The sequence below is a fragment of the Notothenia rossii genome (assembly GCF_949606895.1).
Source record: "Notothenia rossii genome assembly, chromosome: 7".
NCBI classification, from domain to species: Eukaryota; Metazoa; Chordata; class Actinopteri; order Perciformes; family Nototheniidae; genus Notothenia; species Notothenia rossii.
Window position 1 is genome coordinate 49,117,565 of NC_136905.1, and position 12,562 is coordinate 49,130,126.

The 12,562-nt window shown below is 41.4% G+C and overlaps 1 protein-coding gene across 2 annotated transcripts in view; it reads right to left on the reverse strand.

Moving 5' to 3' along the window:
* Nucleotides 1–12,562, reverse strand: part of LOC307047034 (uncharacterized protein) — a 38,602-nt gene that overhangs the window by 14,675 nt on the left and 11,365 nt on the right. The window contains exons 3-7 of one of the 2 annotated variants that reach the window (XM_079693738.1): nucleotides 9,639–9,750; nucleotides 8,172–8,228; nucleotides 7,734–7,802; nucleotides 6,436–6,507; nucleotides 5,367–5,544 (exon numbers count right to left, since the gene is read on the reverse strand). In XM_079693738.1, coding sequence (XP_079549864.1) covers nucleotides 5,367–5,544; nucleotides 6,436–6,507; nucleotides 7,734–7,802; nucleotides 8,172–8,174 — 322 coding nt within the window. In that variant the 5' untranslated portion in view covers nucleotides 8,175–8,228; nucleotides 9,639–9,750. Of the gene's footprint in view, nucleotides 1–3,101; nucleotides 5,545–6,435; nucleotides 6,508–7,733; nucleotides 7,803–8,171; nucleotides 8,229–9,638; nucleotides 9,751–12,562 lie in introns of those variants that run through there. The other variant, XR_013810327.1, reaches the window with a different exon arrangement.

A 12,562-nucleotide genomic window follows, 5' to 3' on the forward strand; every position in this document is an offset into this window, starting at 1 on the left:
AGCGGACGTGCACGATTCGGGCAGTTTGTTCCAGATTGTCGGGGCATAATAACTAAAAGCTGCTTTTCCATGTTTAGTTCTTATTCTTGGAACAGAGAGCAGACCCGACCCAGAGGACCTGAGACTCCTGGATGGTTCATAGTTATGCAGGAGACCGTTAATATACCTCTGTCCTAAGCCATTTAGTGATTTAAAAACTAACAGTAGTATTTTAAAATCAACTATTTGGCAGACTGGAAGCCAGTTTAATTATCTCAGAACCGGAGTGATGTGATCCACTTTCTTAGTGTCAGTGAGTACTCGAGCAGCAGCGTTATGAATCAGCTGCAGCTTTCTGATAGACCTTTTAGTGAGCCCTGTATACACTATTGCAGTAGTCGAGTCTACTGAAAATAAAAGCATGGACAAGTGTTTCTAAATCCTGTTGCGACATTAGTTTTTTAATCCTTGATATATTCTTCAGGTGGTAGTATGCAGACCTAATAACTGTTGTAATGTGACTGTTAAAATTCAGGTCTGAGTCCATCACTACACCCAGATTTCTTGCTTTGTGAGTTACTTTGTAGTCTGCCGACTGAAGTTCTGCGATTACTTTTAATCGGTCCTTCTTTGCTCCAAAAACAATGATCTCTGTTTTTTTTGTTCAATTGGAGAAAGTTCTGAGTCCATCCCAGGGCTCAACGCTATCTTTTAAAAGTGGTTGCCAGGCTGGCAACCAGGCATCAGCTTTTGGTTGCCAAAACTGAAAATATGGTTGCCATTTTTAGTCACCTTATATTTTAAATAATTAAGATACTATACAGCTATACATCAAATTAATAATGAAAATGTGACACAAAAGAATGTTCAAATGCTTTACAATAAGTAATTAACACAATTATTTGAAACTAAAGTGGTAGTAAACTTGTCCACCCTCAATTGCTGGTATACTAAATACCAGTAGTGCAGCTGTTGTTCTGTTCTTCAAAGATCCACAAATGAATTGAGCAAGCCACTAGTTTGTTGATCATCCGTTTTCTCCCTTTCAAGTTTGGGTTCTCTTGACCTTTGTGCTGACCCCCATCATAGATCCATTGGCCCTTCAGCATTGAAGTCTTGGATTGGCCAGACAAATACATTTCTAATGTTAAATAAATGAAAACCATTCACAGTTAAGAATTAGATATGAATTATTAATAGTGTAAATACCTTTAATATGTCTATATGTAACTATATTTAAAATGTGTATCGCTTTCTGGCTCCGTAATCACACCAATGCACGTGCAACTTAAGTATCAGGTTCCGACTGGTCACAACAATAATTAAATATCACTCTTAATACAACAAATACTTAACATCTATTTTGGGGTGCACATTTAGCTGTTTTCTGTCCTTATTTCTTTATGTTAAAAACTGGTTGCCACTGATGGCAACCAAAGGCCAAGAAGTGGTTGACATTTTTTCTGAATGGTTCCCAATGGCAACCGTTACTGTCGAGCCCTGCATCCCGTCAGTGATGTGCTCAATGCACTTGCTCAGTGTTCTAATCGGAGAGTAGTCTCCCGGTGTAATTAAAAAAATAATCTGGGTGTCGTCTGCATAGATGTGATAGCTTAGATCGCTCTTTTTAATAATTTCAGCCAGAGGTAGCATATAGATATTACTACGCAAAGGTCCTGAGATGGAGCCTTGAGGAACCCATCATGACATATTTGTCAGGGTTGATTTGTAATTGCCTATTGAGACAAAGTTTGTTCTGTCTTTTAAGTAGGAGCTAAACCAGTTTAGAGCTGTTGCTGAAACTCCCACCCAGTTTTCAAGACGGTCTAGCAATATGTTGTGGTCAACAGTATCAAAGGCAGCGCTGAGATCTAATAATACTAACACTGATATTCTGCCACTGTCTGTGTTCAAATGGATGTCATTTAAGACCTTAAAAAGAGAAGTCTCAGTGCTGTGGTTTGGTCGAAAGCAGGGTGGAGGGGGAGCGGGGGAAGGCCTCTGGATCCCGAGGGGAGCAGGAGGAAGCTGAGGGCTTTCTGCTGACATTTCTGATGCTGGAGGGCGAGGGGATCTGCTGCTGCTCATTACAAACCCCTGCTCCTGCCATTTTCACTTCTACAATCACAAAGAAGGTACTGACTGTGGTGGAAATTCTTGATATTAACTAGTCAAAGACATGTCCTTTTGAGACTTTAATCTATTGCAAAAGAGGCAAACAACATGAAGAGCAATGTCTCCACAGCCGAGTGCAACTACTCAAACTGAAGCGAGAGCTTTTATACAGTTACAATGAATACATGCTTAGTCATGAGATAACTGACCCATGACCCTATCAATAGACCCATGATCAGATCACTGATCACCCACTATGTGGTCACATGGCACCTTGTGACTGATCACCTTCCTGAGTGCTGAGATCTACTTTCTCTTGACATGTAAGGCTTACAGAATATTATTATTTATATGTTAAATATAAAAATCTGTTATAACTCAGTCATAAAGTCCCTGTGACATGTGAGGCTTTCAGTGTTTGACACATAGGCCAATTTAGTTTGTTTCATTCACGTGTAAAAAAACGTGATACATATTTGTCAGGTCTGAATGACTACATACAATTGATTGTAGTTGTATCACAAAGCTGTTTAAGACATATTGAATGGCATGCTCCATTTTCTTTTACTTTAGCATACATTTATGTATTTATTTTTTGCTAGTTATTTACATTATACAAAATGTGCTCTTTGCTGGACTTGAGGAAGGGCACAGAGCATTGCTGTGATAGCTAATTAATTTACTGTAAGTAGGTATGTATATTTTTAGTTTTTTAATGTAAGCATATTTCATGCAAGTTATGAGGTGGAACAAGATGTGCAACCTACTTTGAAGTTAGCCTTCAAGGACTGACTGCAGCAACATGATCGATACACCACTCATGACTTCCATTTTTCCCCGTTTCCACCGGCCGGGCGGATGCAAGGCCCGTTCCTCGGTCCCTGCACGCTCCTGTGCATGCACCTCTCACCACGTGAAACCAGCACCACTCACACTCTGATCAGTGGCACTCATCCAGGTATTCATGCTTTTCATCACACACACACACACACACACACACACACACACACACACACACACACACACACACACACACACACACACACACACACACACACACACACACACACACACACACACACACACACACACACACACACACACACACACACACACACACACACACACACACACACAGGTATGGGTGGTTCGTCAGGACTTTTTCCTCGTACCAGTTCAAACACTGCCTTACGGGGACCCACCTTTCCCTTTGCCGTAGAGAGACAGCAGAGTGCTTGAACTGGTCATAAAAAGTTCAACTACATTTCTGGCTATTTAGAATTCAGTTTTGGTAAAAGAGTGTAGAGATCTGTAGACCTGAAATTCTACAGGACTGTGAGGACGGGGGCGGGAGTGGGCGTTTCCTGACACAATTATGACTTATGAGGACCCCTCTGGATTAGCTGGACATTACCCATACACACCCATACACACAGCAAGTCCCTTAGTTATGAGGACCACAATGGTATATCTGGACAATATACACACACACAGAATTGTAGAAAACCTGTACTCATGAGGACAATAATGGTTCCACTGGACATTATCCTCAAACATGTGTTGCGCAATATTTTGTTACTGAAAAAGTAGCCCAATACTTCCGTTTATTTTAAATGTTGAACAGAAAAAAGCATTTAACTTAGGAGAGCAATGGTAGAAAGAGCAGACCACTTTCTCATGTTCACAGACCTCAGTGTTCAGAGACCTGAACATCAAGATATGCATCTTTTTTCTTGTTGCTTTGATGACAAACACCTGTTTTTAATAACCATATGCAGGGATTTTGGGATGGACAATACAAGTATTTCTGACAATCTCTTTACCAGTCAGCTGTCATTGAAAAGTGACAGAGGATTTAATTCTGACAGAGAACTTGACATATGATAGAACCTGCACAGCCTAAAATGATCATGGAAGGAAGTGAAATATTGAGAAATGTTGTCTTTTTCGTGGAAAAGTGAATATTAAGTTGATTGAGTTGCAGAAGCAAAATGCTAACGTTATGCTATAAACTAACTACAGCAGGGTCGCTGCTTCCACGTCTCGCCAACTTAAGATCCATATTCAAACTTACAGATTCTAAATGGAACGAGTTGAAGCGTATGTTTGAACAGTTTGCAGGAAGCAGGTACTTGCTTTCAAGCAGAACAGGGCAAACTCTCACACACACACACACACACACACACACACACACACACACACACACACACACACACACACACACACACACACACACACACACACACACACACACACACACACACACACACACACACACACACACACACACACACACACACACACACACACACACACACCCACCCACCCACCCCCCCCCACACACACACACACACACACACACACACTAGCCTAACAATACCTTAGTTATAAGGACATCTGGTATAACTGGACATTTTATGCACACACACACTAGCCTAACAATACCTTAGTTATAAGGACATCTGGTATAACTGGACATTTTATACACACACGCTAGCCTAACAATACCTTAGTTATAAGGACATCAGGTATAACTGGACATTCTATACACACACACTAGCCTAACAATACCTTAGTTATAAGGACATCAGGTATAACTGGACATTTTATACATACACACACTAACCTAATAATACCTTAGTTATAAGGACATCAGGTATAACTGGACATTTTATACACAAACACTAGCCTAACAATACCTTATTTGTGAACCACCCGGATTTAACAGGTCTCTAACCATACACAAAAGCAACAGATCCAGACCCTGTCATGGCCACCCCAATCTCCAGACCTGAACCCCATGGGAAACCTCTGGAATGTGATCCAGAGGAAGATGGTTGGTAACATGCCATCCATCAAGCTGAGTTGCTTGAATTGTTGCACCAGGAATGACATAAAGTCACCCAGCAGCCATGTGACAGACTGGTGGAGAGCAGCCAAGACGCATGAAAGCTGTGATTCAAAATCAGGGTTATTCCACCATCTGGTGATCCTCCAACCACACCTTTCAATGTTATAATTTTTGAGGGCGCAAGAAGATTCTTTGGGGTTTGCAACACACTTAATTATTGCCCTCTGAGAGAATGAGACTGTTACAGCTGTCGTGTTAAACCTTGGAAGATTCTGAGTATTGTATGTGGTAGGTTCATTATCAGAACAGGAAGCCCCATCAGGGATGAAATCTTCATCAAGTTGGAATGTGTCAGAGGTAGTAGCAGCCGTGTCTTGTTGTACAACACAGTTTTTTGTAGAGACGGTTGGTACAGTCTTACCATGGGGTGGCTTTGAATCCCTGATGGTGGCAATGAGAGGATCCCAATCGTTATTTGCTTCAGAGTCAGGTGGGCAGTCTTCATCAGCGCTGCATCCATCGCTGCTAGACGCCGTTTTGGGAATGTAGTCTTTATCGCAGAAGGAACCTTCATTACTGGAAAGGCAGATGTCCTTCACCTTTGAACAAAAAAGGAACACCAAGTTTGTATTTTTTTCATTATCCAGAAAAATGTACTGGTAACATTTGTTGAGCATTATTTTAACATCGAATCACTGTGCATTTCACCATATAACAAAGAAGAAAGTAAGTCAAATTGAATTTTAGTTACGTTTTTGAAACCAGACCCAGACCCCACGCAGCATTCTCATCTGTTTGTCATTACTGGTGTCACTTTCTGGTTGCTAACAAACGCCATTGTAACACATAAACACACATCAGCGCACACTGGGAGGGGGGGGGGGGGGGCAGGGGCTCCAACAAGACGTGTAGGACAGAGAGTGAATACACATACTATACAGAGATGCTGTATGAGAAACCAATGTGAGTTTGGAACATTGAACAATGTGAATCTATTCTAGTAGACCTCAACAATGGATCAGTGGATCAGTCGAAATCGATCAGTGGAAATGGCCATGTCATGGGACCGTTAACAGTTATGGAGTTGTGCACATGCTGGATGAAGGCAATGATCTAATGTCTAGTCATGTCAACAGATTGTAAAATCATCTGTCCTTACAAGGACTGCTGTCCCTACAAGACACCCTGTGACCAGACGGCCTTTATCTTTCTGTGTAGTATGACATTATACAGAAACATTTTAATGTTGTCATTTTTTACTCCTGTTGACATCATCTGTCCTTACAAGGACTGCTGTCCCTACAAGACAGCCTGTAACCAGACAGCCTTTATCTTTCTGTGTAGTATGACATTTAACCCGTTTCAATTTGACCCAAAGTATGGGGAAACGGAGCCCCCTTACCAAGACGATAGTCCTGGTAAAACAACTTCAATCTATACCAGTCAGCGACACGCAACAATGTGTGGAAAAACAATACATTGAAACTTACCATCTTGTCCCCTGATGTGTTTGGAGCTGTACGAAGTTCGGTCCCAGCCTCTCGTGTCCCACCACATACTTCCTGTAAATAAGTGAAAGACAGGCATGACTTTAAAACATTATTGACTCATTTCCATCAATGTGACACAAATCTGAACATTAACACAACTTTATTCAATTCATTAGCCAGCAATGAAAATAAAAAGACATTATTAGCCCCTACATAACATGTTAGGGCCGAAAAGCAATTTATCACAGAGCAATAATTAATAAAAATCTACTAACACATTGACTGTTGGCATGCTATGTGTGCAGCAGCCATCAGCATATCTCATCCAAGGAAGAAAGCTGATGAGCACAGTAGGACTGTAATGTTAACCATATTACAAGTTGGCATCCTCATTTTGTTTCATGAATGCCATTGTAGCGCTGCTCCTCTGTTCCAAATATGACTTCTACTAACTCTTACGGCCCGTCCACACTACAGCTTCAAAAAAAGCTTGGGGCTGGGCGTGTCTGAAGCTTGGGGATTTTATTCGAGCACCGCGACCAACAACCAATCACATGAATGTCCCGCCCCCGGCATACAAGGCAAAAAACCCCGGGGATTTTATGCGAGCAATATATATATATATATATATATAGCCTAAACTCCCCAAACAGGCGAAAACCTACCAGTTTCAACCACTGTCTCTGCCACCTCCCTCCATGCCTGGTTCCTCCGGTTTGTATCCCAGTAAATAGTTCTGGTCGTAAAGAACCGGGTGATTTGCTACTGTAATTTCTCGTTTGGAATATGAGGAAATGAACTGCGGTCTTTCTCTCCCAGCTTGCACGCGGTTTAATTGGCTAGCGCTTGAACTGTCAGATTTGCATAAACGGGATTTGATTGGCTGACGCTGGCTACTCCGACGTCTCCGGCTTCAGAAGTTGAACATTGTTCAACTTTTTCAGCCTGAAACGCCAGGAAAGCTCCGCTCTGCTACCCACAATTCAGTTCGGCGAAAAGCGAGGCAACGTGACGTCACCCCATTCAAAGTGAATGGGCAGACGCGTTGGAAACCGTTTTTGAAGCTGTCGAAGCTGTAGTGTGGACGGGCCGTTACTCTGAGCATTTATCTCTTCATGGTGCAACAAATAACAGTCTACAAACTATGGCTTAAATAATATAGAGACACATATGTTTCAGTTTCTGGAATTTGACTAATCTTTCACAGCATTAAGAAAAGTACAATACTGTCACAGGCCCGTATTGTTTCCCTCTACAGCCCGACACAGAAAGTGATTGTGATATGAAGTATAACTTGCCATTTTGGTTGGTGGCGAGGACGGAGGATCTCTGTCGGGCTCAGGGTTAGAAGCTTCTTCACAGTGAGCCTGAAATTGTAACACAAAAAAAAGACACTGTTGTCACCTTGGTAGTGGTTTGATCTGACTTGTGTGCTGCAAAGGTTTAACAGTTATGGAGGTGTGCACATGCTGGATGAAGGCAATGATCTCATGTCTAGTCATGTCAACAGGTTGTAAATCATCTGTCCTTACAAGGACTGCTGTCCCTACAAGACACCCTATGACCAGACGGCCTTTATCTTTCTGTGTAGTATGACATTTAACCCGTTTCAATTTGACCCAAAGTATGGGGAAACGGAGCCCCTGACCAAGACGATAGTCCTGGTAAAACAGCTTCAATCTATACCATTCAGCGACACGCAACAATGTGTGGAAAAATAATACATTGAAACTTACCATCTTGTTCCCTGATGTGTTTGGAGTTGTACGAAGTTCGGTCCCACCACATACTTCCTGTAAATAAGTGAAAGGCAGGTACGACTTTAAAACATTATTGACTAATTTTTTATTAAATCAGGTGAAATTCAGAAAATAATGTTAACAGTACAATTTTTTTTGCTGAAATAAATCAAATCTGCTAAACTGAGATGAATGGTAGTACCATGAAGAGCAATGCAACACTTTTTCCCTGTCAGTTAAGCAATGTCCTAAAGAGAACAGAACCTCACTATTGAGCACCAGGGCCAAGCAGGATCCCCATAGTTGTATGTTATCTCCTCGTCTGGGAATATTTCCTTTACAGCAAATAGGTACAAGTGTGGGGAATTTATTTGAATTGTGTAGCAGTCAGTTTATATTTTTGGCAGCACTGTTGAGCATTTTAAAAATGTATTTTCATGCCCCTGTGCAAGGCTTAGTCTTTCTATCTTTATAGCCACTGGTGTAAAGTAACTAAGTTCATAAACTCAAGTACTTTACTTGGGTACAATTTTGAGCTACTTGTATTTTACTTAATTATTTCAATGTTTTGCTACTGTGTACTTCTACTCATCTACAGTTCAGAGGTACATGGTGTACTTCTACTCCACTACATGTATGTAATACCTTTAGTTAATTTACAGATGTGGATGAATGATGTGAAATATAATCAAGTGTTAAATCAGACTTAAGTTCCACCTGGAGTAAATCCACAAGCTACCCTGCAGTATACAAAGTCATTCAAACTAGCTGCACCTTTACCAGCTTTGAGAACACTTTCATGATCAATCATTATAAAACATATCATATCTATTATTCTGAAATGGACCAATCTGCACAATGACTACTTTTACTGTCGCTACTTTCACTATATTTTGATGATAATACTTTTCTACTTTTACTTGAGGAACATTTTGAATGCAGTACTTTTACTGTAACAGAGTATTCCTACACTCTAGTAATTCTACTGTAACAGAGTATTCCTACACTCTAGTACTTCTACTTTTACTCAAGTAAAAGAGCTGAGTACTTCTACTTTTACTCAAGTACAAGAGCTGAGTACTCCTACTTTTACTCAAGTACAAGATCTGAGTACTTATACTTTTACTTGAGGAACATTTTGAATGCAGGACTTTTACTGTAACAGAGCATTCCTTAATTGTTGTATTGGTGCATACATGAGGATATGGTAAACGTTCTTCAGCAAGGCTAAGACATCTGTTTGAGCGGCCACTTTAGTATGATGATTAATGATCTATCGATCATAAATCTATTGATTAGATGAGAGGGGCACACATTTACATATTACATATCCTGAAAACGTCCATTGTTGAAAATACGTGAGGCTGATGACCTAAGAGCAATGGCTAAAAGGTCAGGGTCATATTGATGAAACAATGCTATACGGTCTTTGATACTACATGCTGTATGAGATGAATGGCTTACCTTTAAATGTGTTAATGAACCTGGGCTCTAGGAAGGGTTTGTCTCTGCCCAGAATGATGCTCTATTGCATCCTGTTCAGCAGTCTTTCTCCAGCTCCTTTGCATCATCCTTGCTAAAATATAAAACAGAGAACAGGCTAAGTTTAATGTACATGGTTAACAATAACATCTCTTGGGGGAAAAAATATGCATTAGAAAAAATAGGGGTTCAATATGAGGCATGATACACTGTTCTATTAAAGATGGTAGTTCATTAATAAGAATGCCCAACATTTTTAAAGTCCCGGAACGTCGTCCTGGTGTGCTCCGACGGCAGTGCACCTACAGTCACCAGCTACGTCTGCATGTATGTGCATGAAACCTACAGGTGCATGAAACGCTGCACGTTTCATTTGCAAAACACGGTAGTCTGCTCCTCCATGCATGCACAGATCTTGCACTGAGGAGCCACTCTGTTGTAACCGCATGACGGCTGCCCGCTGCACGGATGTGAGAGCTACACAGTAACACACAGCATACATCTGTCTTAGCAACATTTTAAAGACGATTATTTATTCAAAAAGTAACAGGCCAGTAGTATAACTAGTAATCAACACACATAAGTGGGCATAAATAGTCAGTCTTTTAATATCACATTGCATTTAATTCAGTTGTAAAGCGGAAGTCATTACCATGTGGTTGATGCTAAGCTAAACTGTGCTAACTGACAGCAGAGTTAAAGGTTAATGTAACGTTTCCAGTCAAATGCAGTGTCTTGGTAGGATTAACTTACTTAATAAGTAACTAACTAACTTCATCCTATTACTTTTTAAAACACACGAAAAGCGATGGGGAGCATGCCCCGTGGCGTACACTGAGCCGGACAAACAAAGTAATAAACGAACAGCTGCAGTTTTGATGCTAGGTTGTAGCTGGCCAATCCCTGATGAGAACCTGCTCGCGTGATGACTGCTGGCCAATCCCGGATGAGAACCTGCCTGATGGACTCTTTAGCCGCCCAATCAGTGAGCAGGTGTGTCCAGCCAATGAAAAGCGCATATTTTGTGTAAAATGAGAGGGAAATGTGTATGAAACTGCAATACCATGAATCGGCTGTACGAGCGTTTTGTACACAATGAGCACACACAAATATACACTAGAAATCAGGTATAGGTGGTTTATTAGGACATACCGAGAAAAAGCGGGAGGGTTTTATTTACATGTTGATAAGTGCTTCGACACTGCGCGACTTGTGAGGACACCAGTTTTGTCTTCACAAGTCGAAATGTCCTTATAATGCTGGTGCGTATCCATGCGAATTGTCCTCATAATCCGTAAATAAATGTTTTATGGACCCATACTAGTGATTATTATTTAAGTTAAGTTTTGCCATAATCATGTCTTTTTCCATAATCAGGAAGCTGAACAACATTGGTAAAAAATGTATACATTATATATATTTCTATTAATCATTTTCGGCCTTTCGGCATTCGGTTTTCGGCCACCTGTTTCCTATTTTCGGTATCGGTTTCGGCCAAGAATTTCCCATTCGGTGCACCCCTAATTATAATCCATCTCTGCCCTATAGTCTTGTTCTGTGTTAGTCCTTGTTCAACCTGAGCCCTGGCCTTAGGGACACACACCTGGCCCCTCTTCAGAAACACACACACACACACACACACACACACACACACACACACACACACACACACACACACACACACACACACACACACACACACACACACACACACACACACACACACACACACACACACACACACACACACACACACACACACACACACACACACACACACACACACACACACACACACACATCCTGCTCCTTCTCCGCTTCTCTTTATAGATTACTGGCACGGGGAGTTGAAACTGGCTTCAGATCTGTTATGTCTGTATTTCTGTCTGTCTGTATGTCTGTCTGTCTGTCTCTCTCTCTTCTCTGCCTGTCTGCCCGGTGCTTGGCAGGAGGCCCCGCAGTCTTTAGTGAAAGTCAAGGAGGAAAAGACAAGAGGATACAGAGGGGGGAGTGGAAATTTGGCAAGCAAGTGCATGCACATAGCTGTTTGTATTTCTGTCAAAAGGATGTGATCCATCTTAATCAATATAAAGCTGTGGCTTAGCATCGGCCTGTGACATTAAAGTTCATAATGTTACATTTGCCTCAGTGGACTTCACAGTTTGTACAGAATATCAGTATGACAATACGACACCCTCTGTCCTTAGACCCTCACATCGTACAAAGAAAAACTTCCAGAGAAAAACCCACAGTTTAAAGGGAACATGGGAGAAACCTCAGGGAGAGCAACAGAGGAGGGATCCCTCTCCCAGGACGGACAGACGTGCAATAGATGCCCTGTGTAAATTGAAAAGATAATACATTTGCAACATACTCTAGGTAGACCAAATGTTTGGAAGTGCATGTGTCTATAATAAGATGAATCCACTAGGATGTCAACAATCCTGTGGGAGCCATCAGGGAAGTAGTATGATGAGAGTCGGGCAGGACCACAGTGACAGGTTCAGCCACGACTCGAAGTCCAGCACTCAGGATCTAGGACTCAGGATCCAGGACTCAGGATGCATGATCCATGACTCAGGATCCAGAACCACAGCAACAGGATCAGCCACGACTCAGGATCCCGGCGTAGATAGACACCAAAAAGAAAATTTGGGGAAGCTGGGTTATTCGGAACATGAGAATACACAGGTACAGACAGAGAGAAGGAAGAAGTAAGGTGTCCCCCGACAAACTAAGCCTATAACAGCAAAACTAGGGGCTGAATCCAATCAGCCCTAACTATAAGCTTTATCAAAAGTTTAGTTTCTCTGCATCATTTTGAGGCAAGATATGCCTGATTTTTGCAATGTTGCGTAGATGAAAGTAGACGGTCCTTGAGATAGATTTTATGTGGGCGTTAAAGG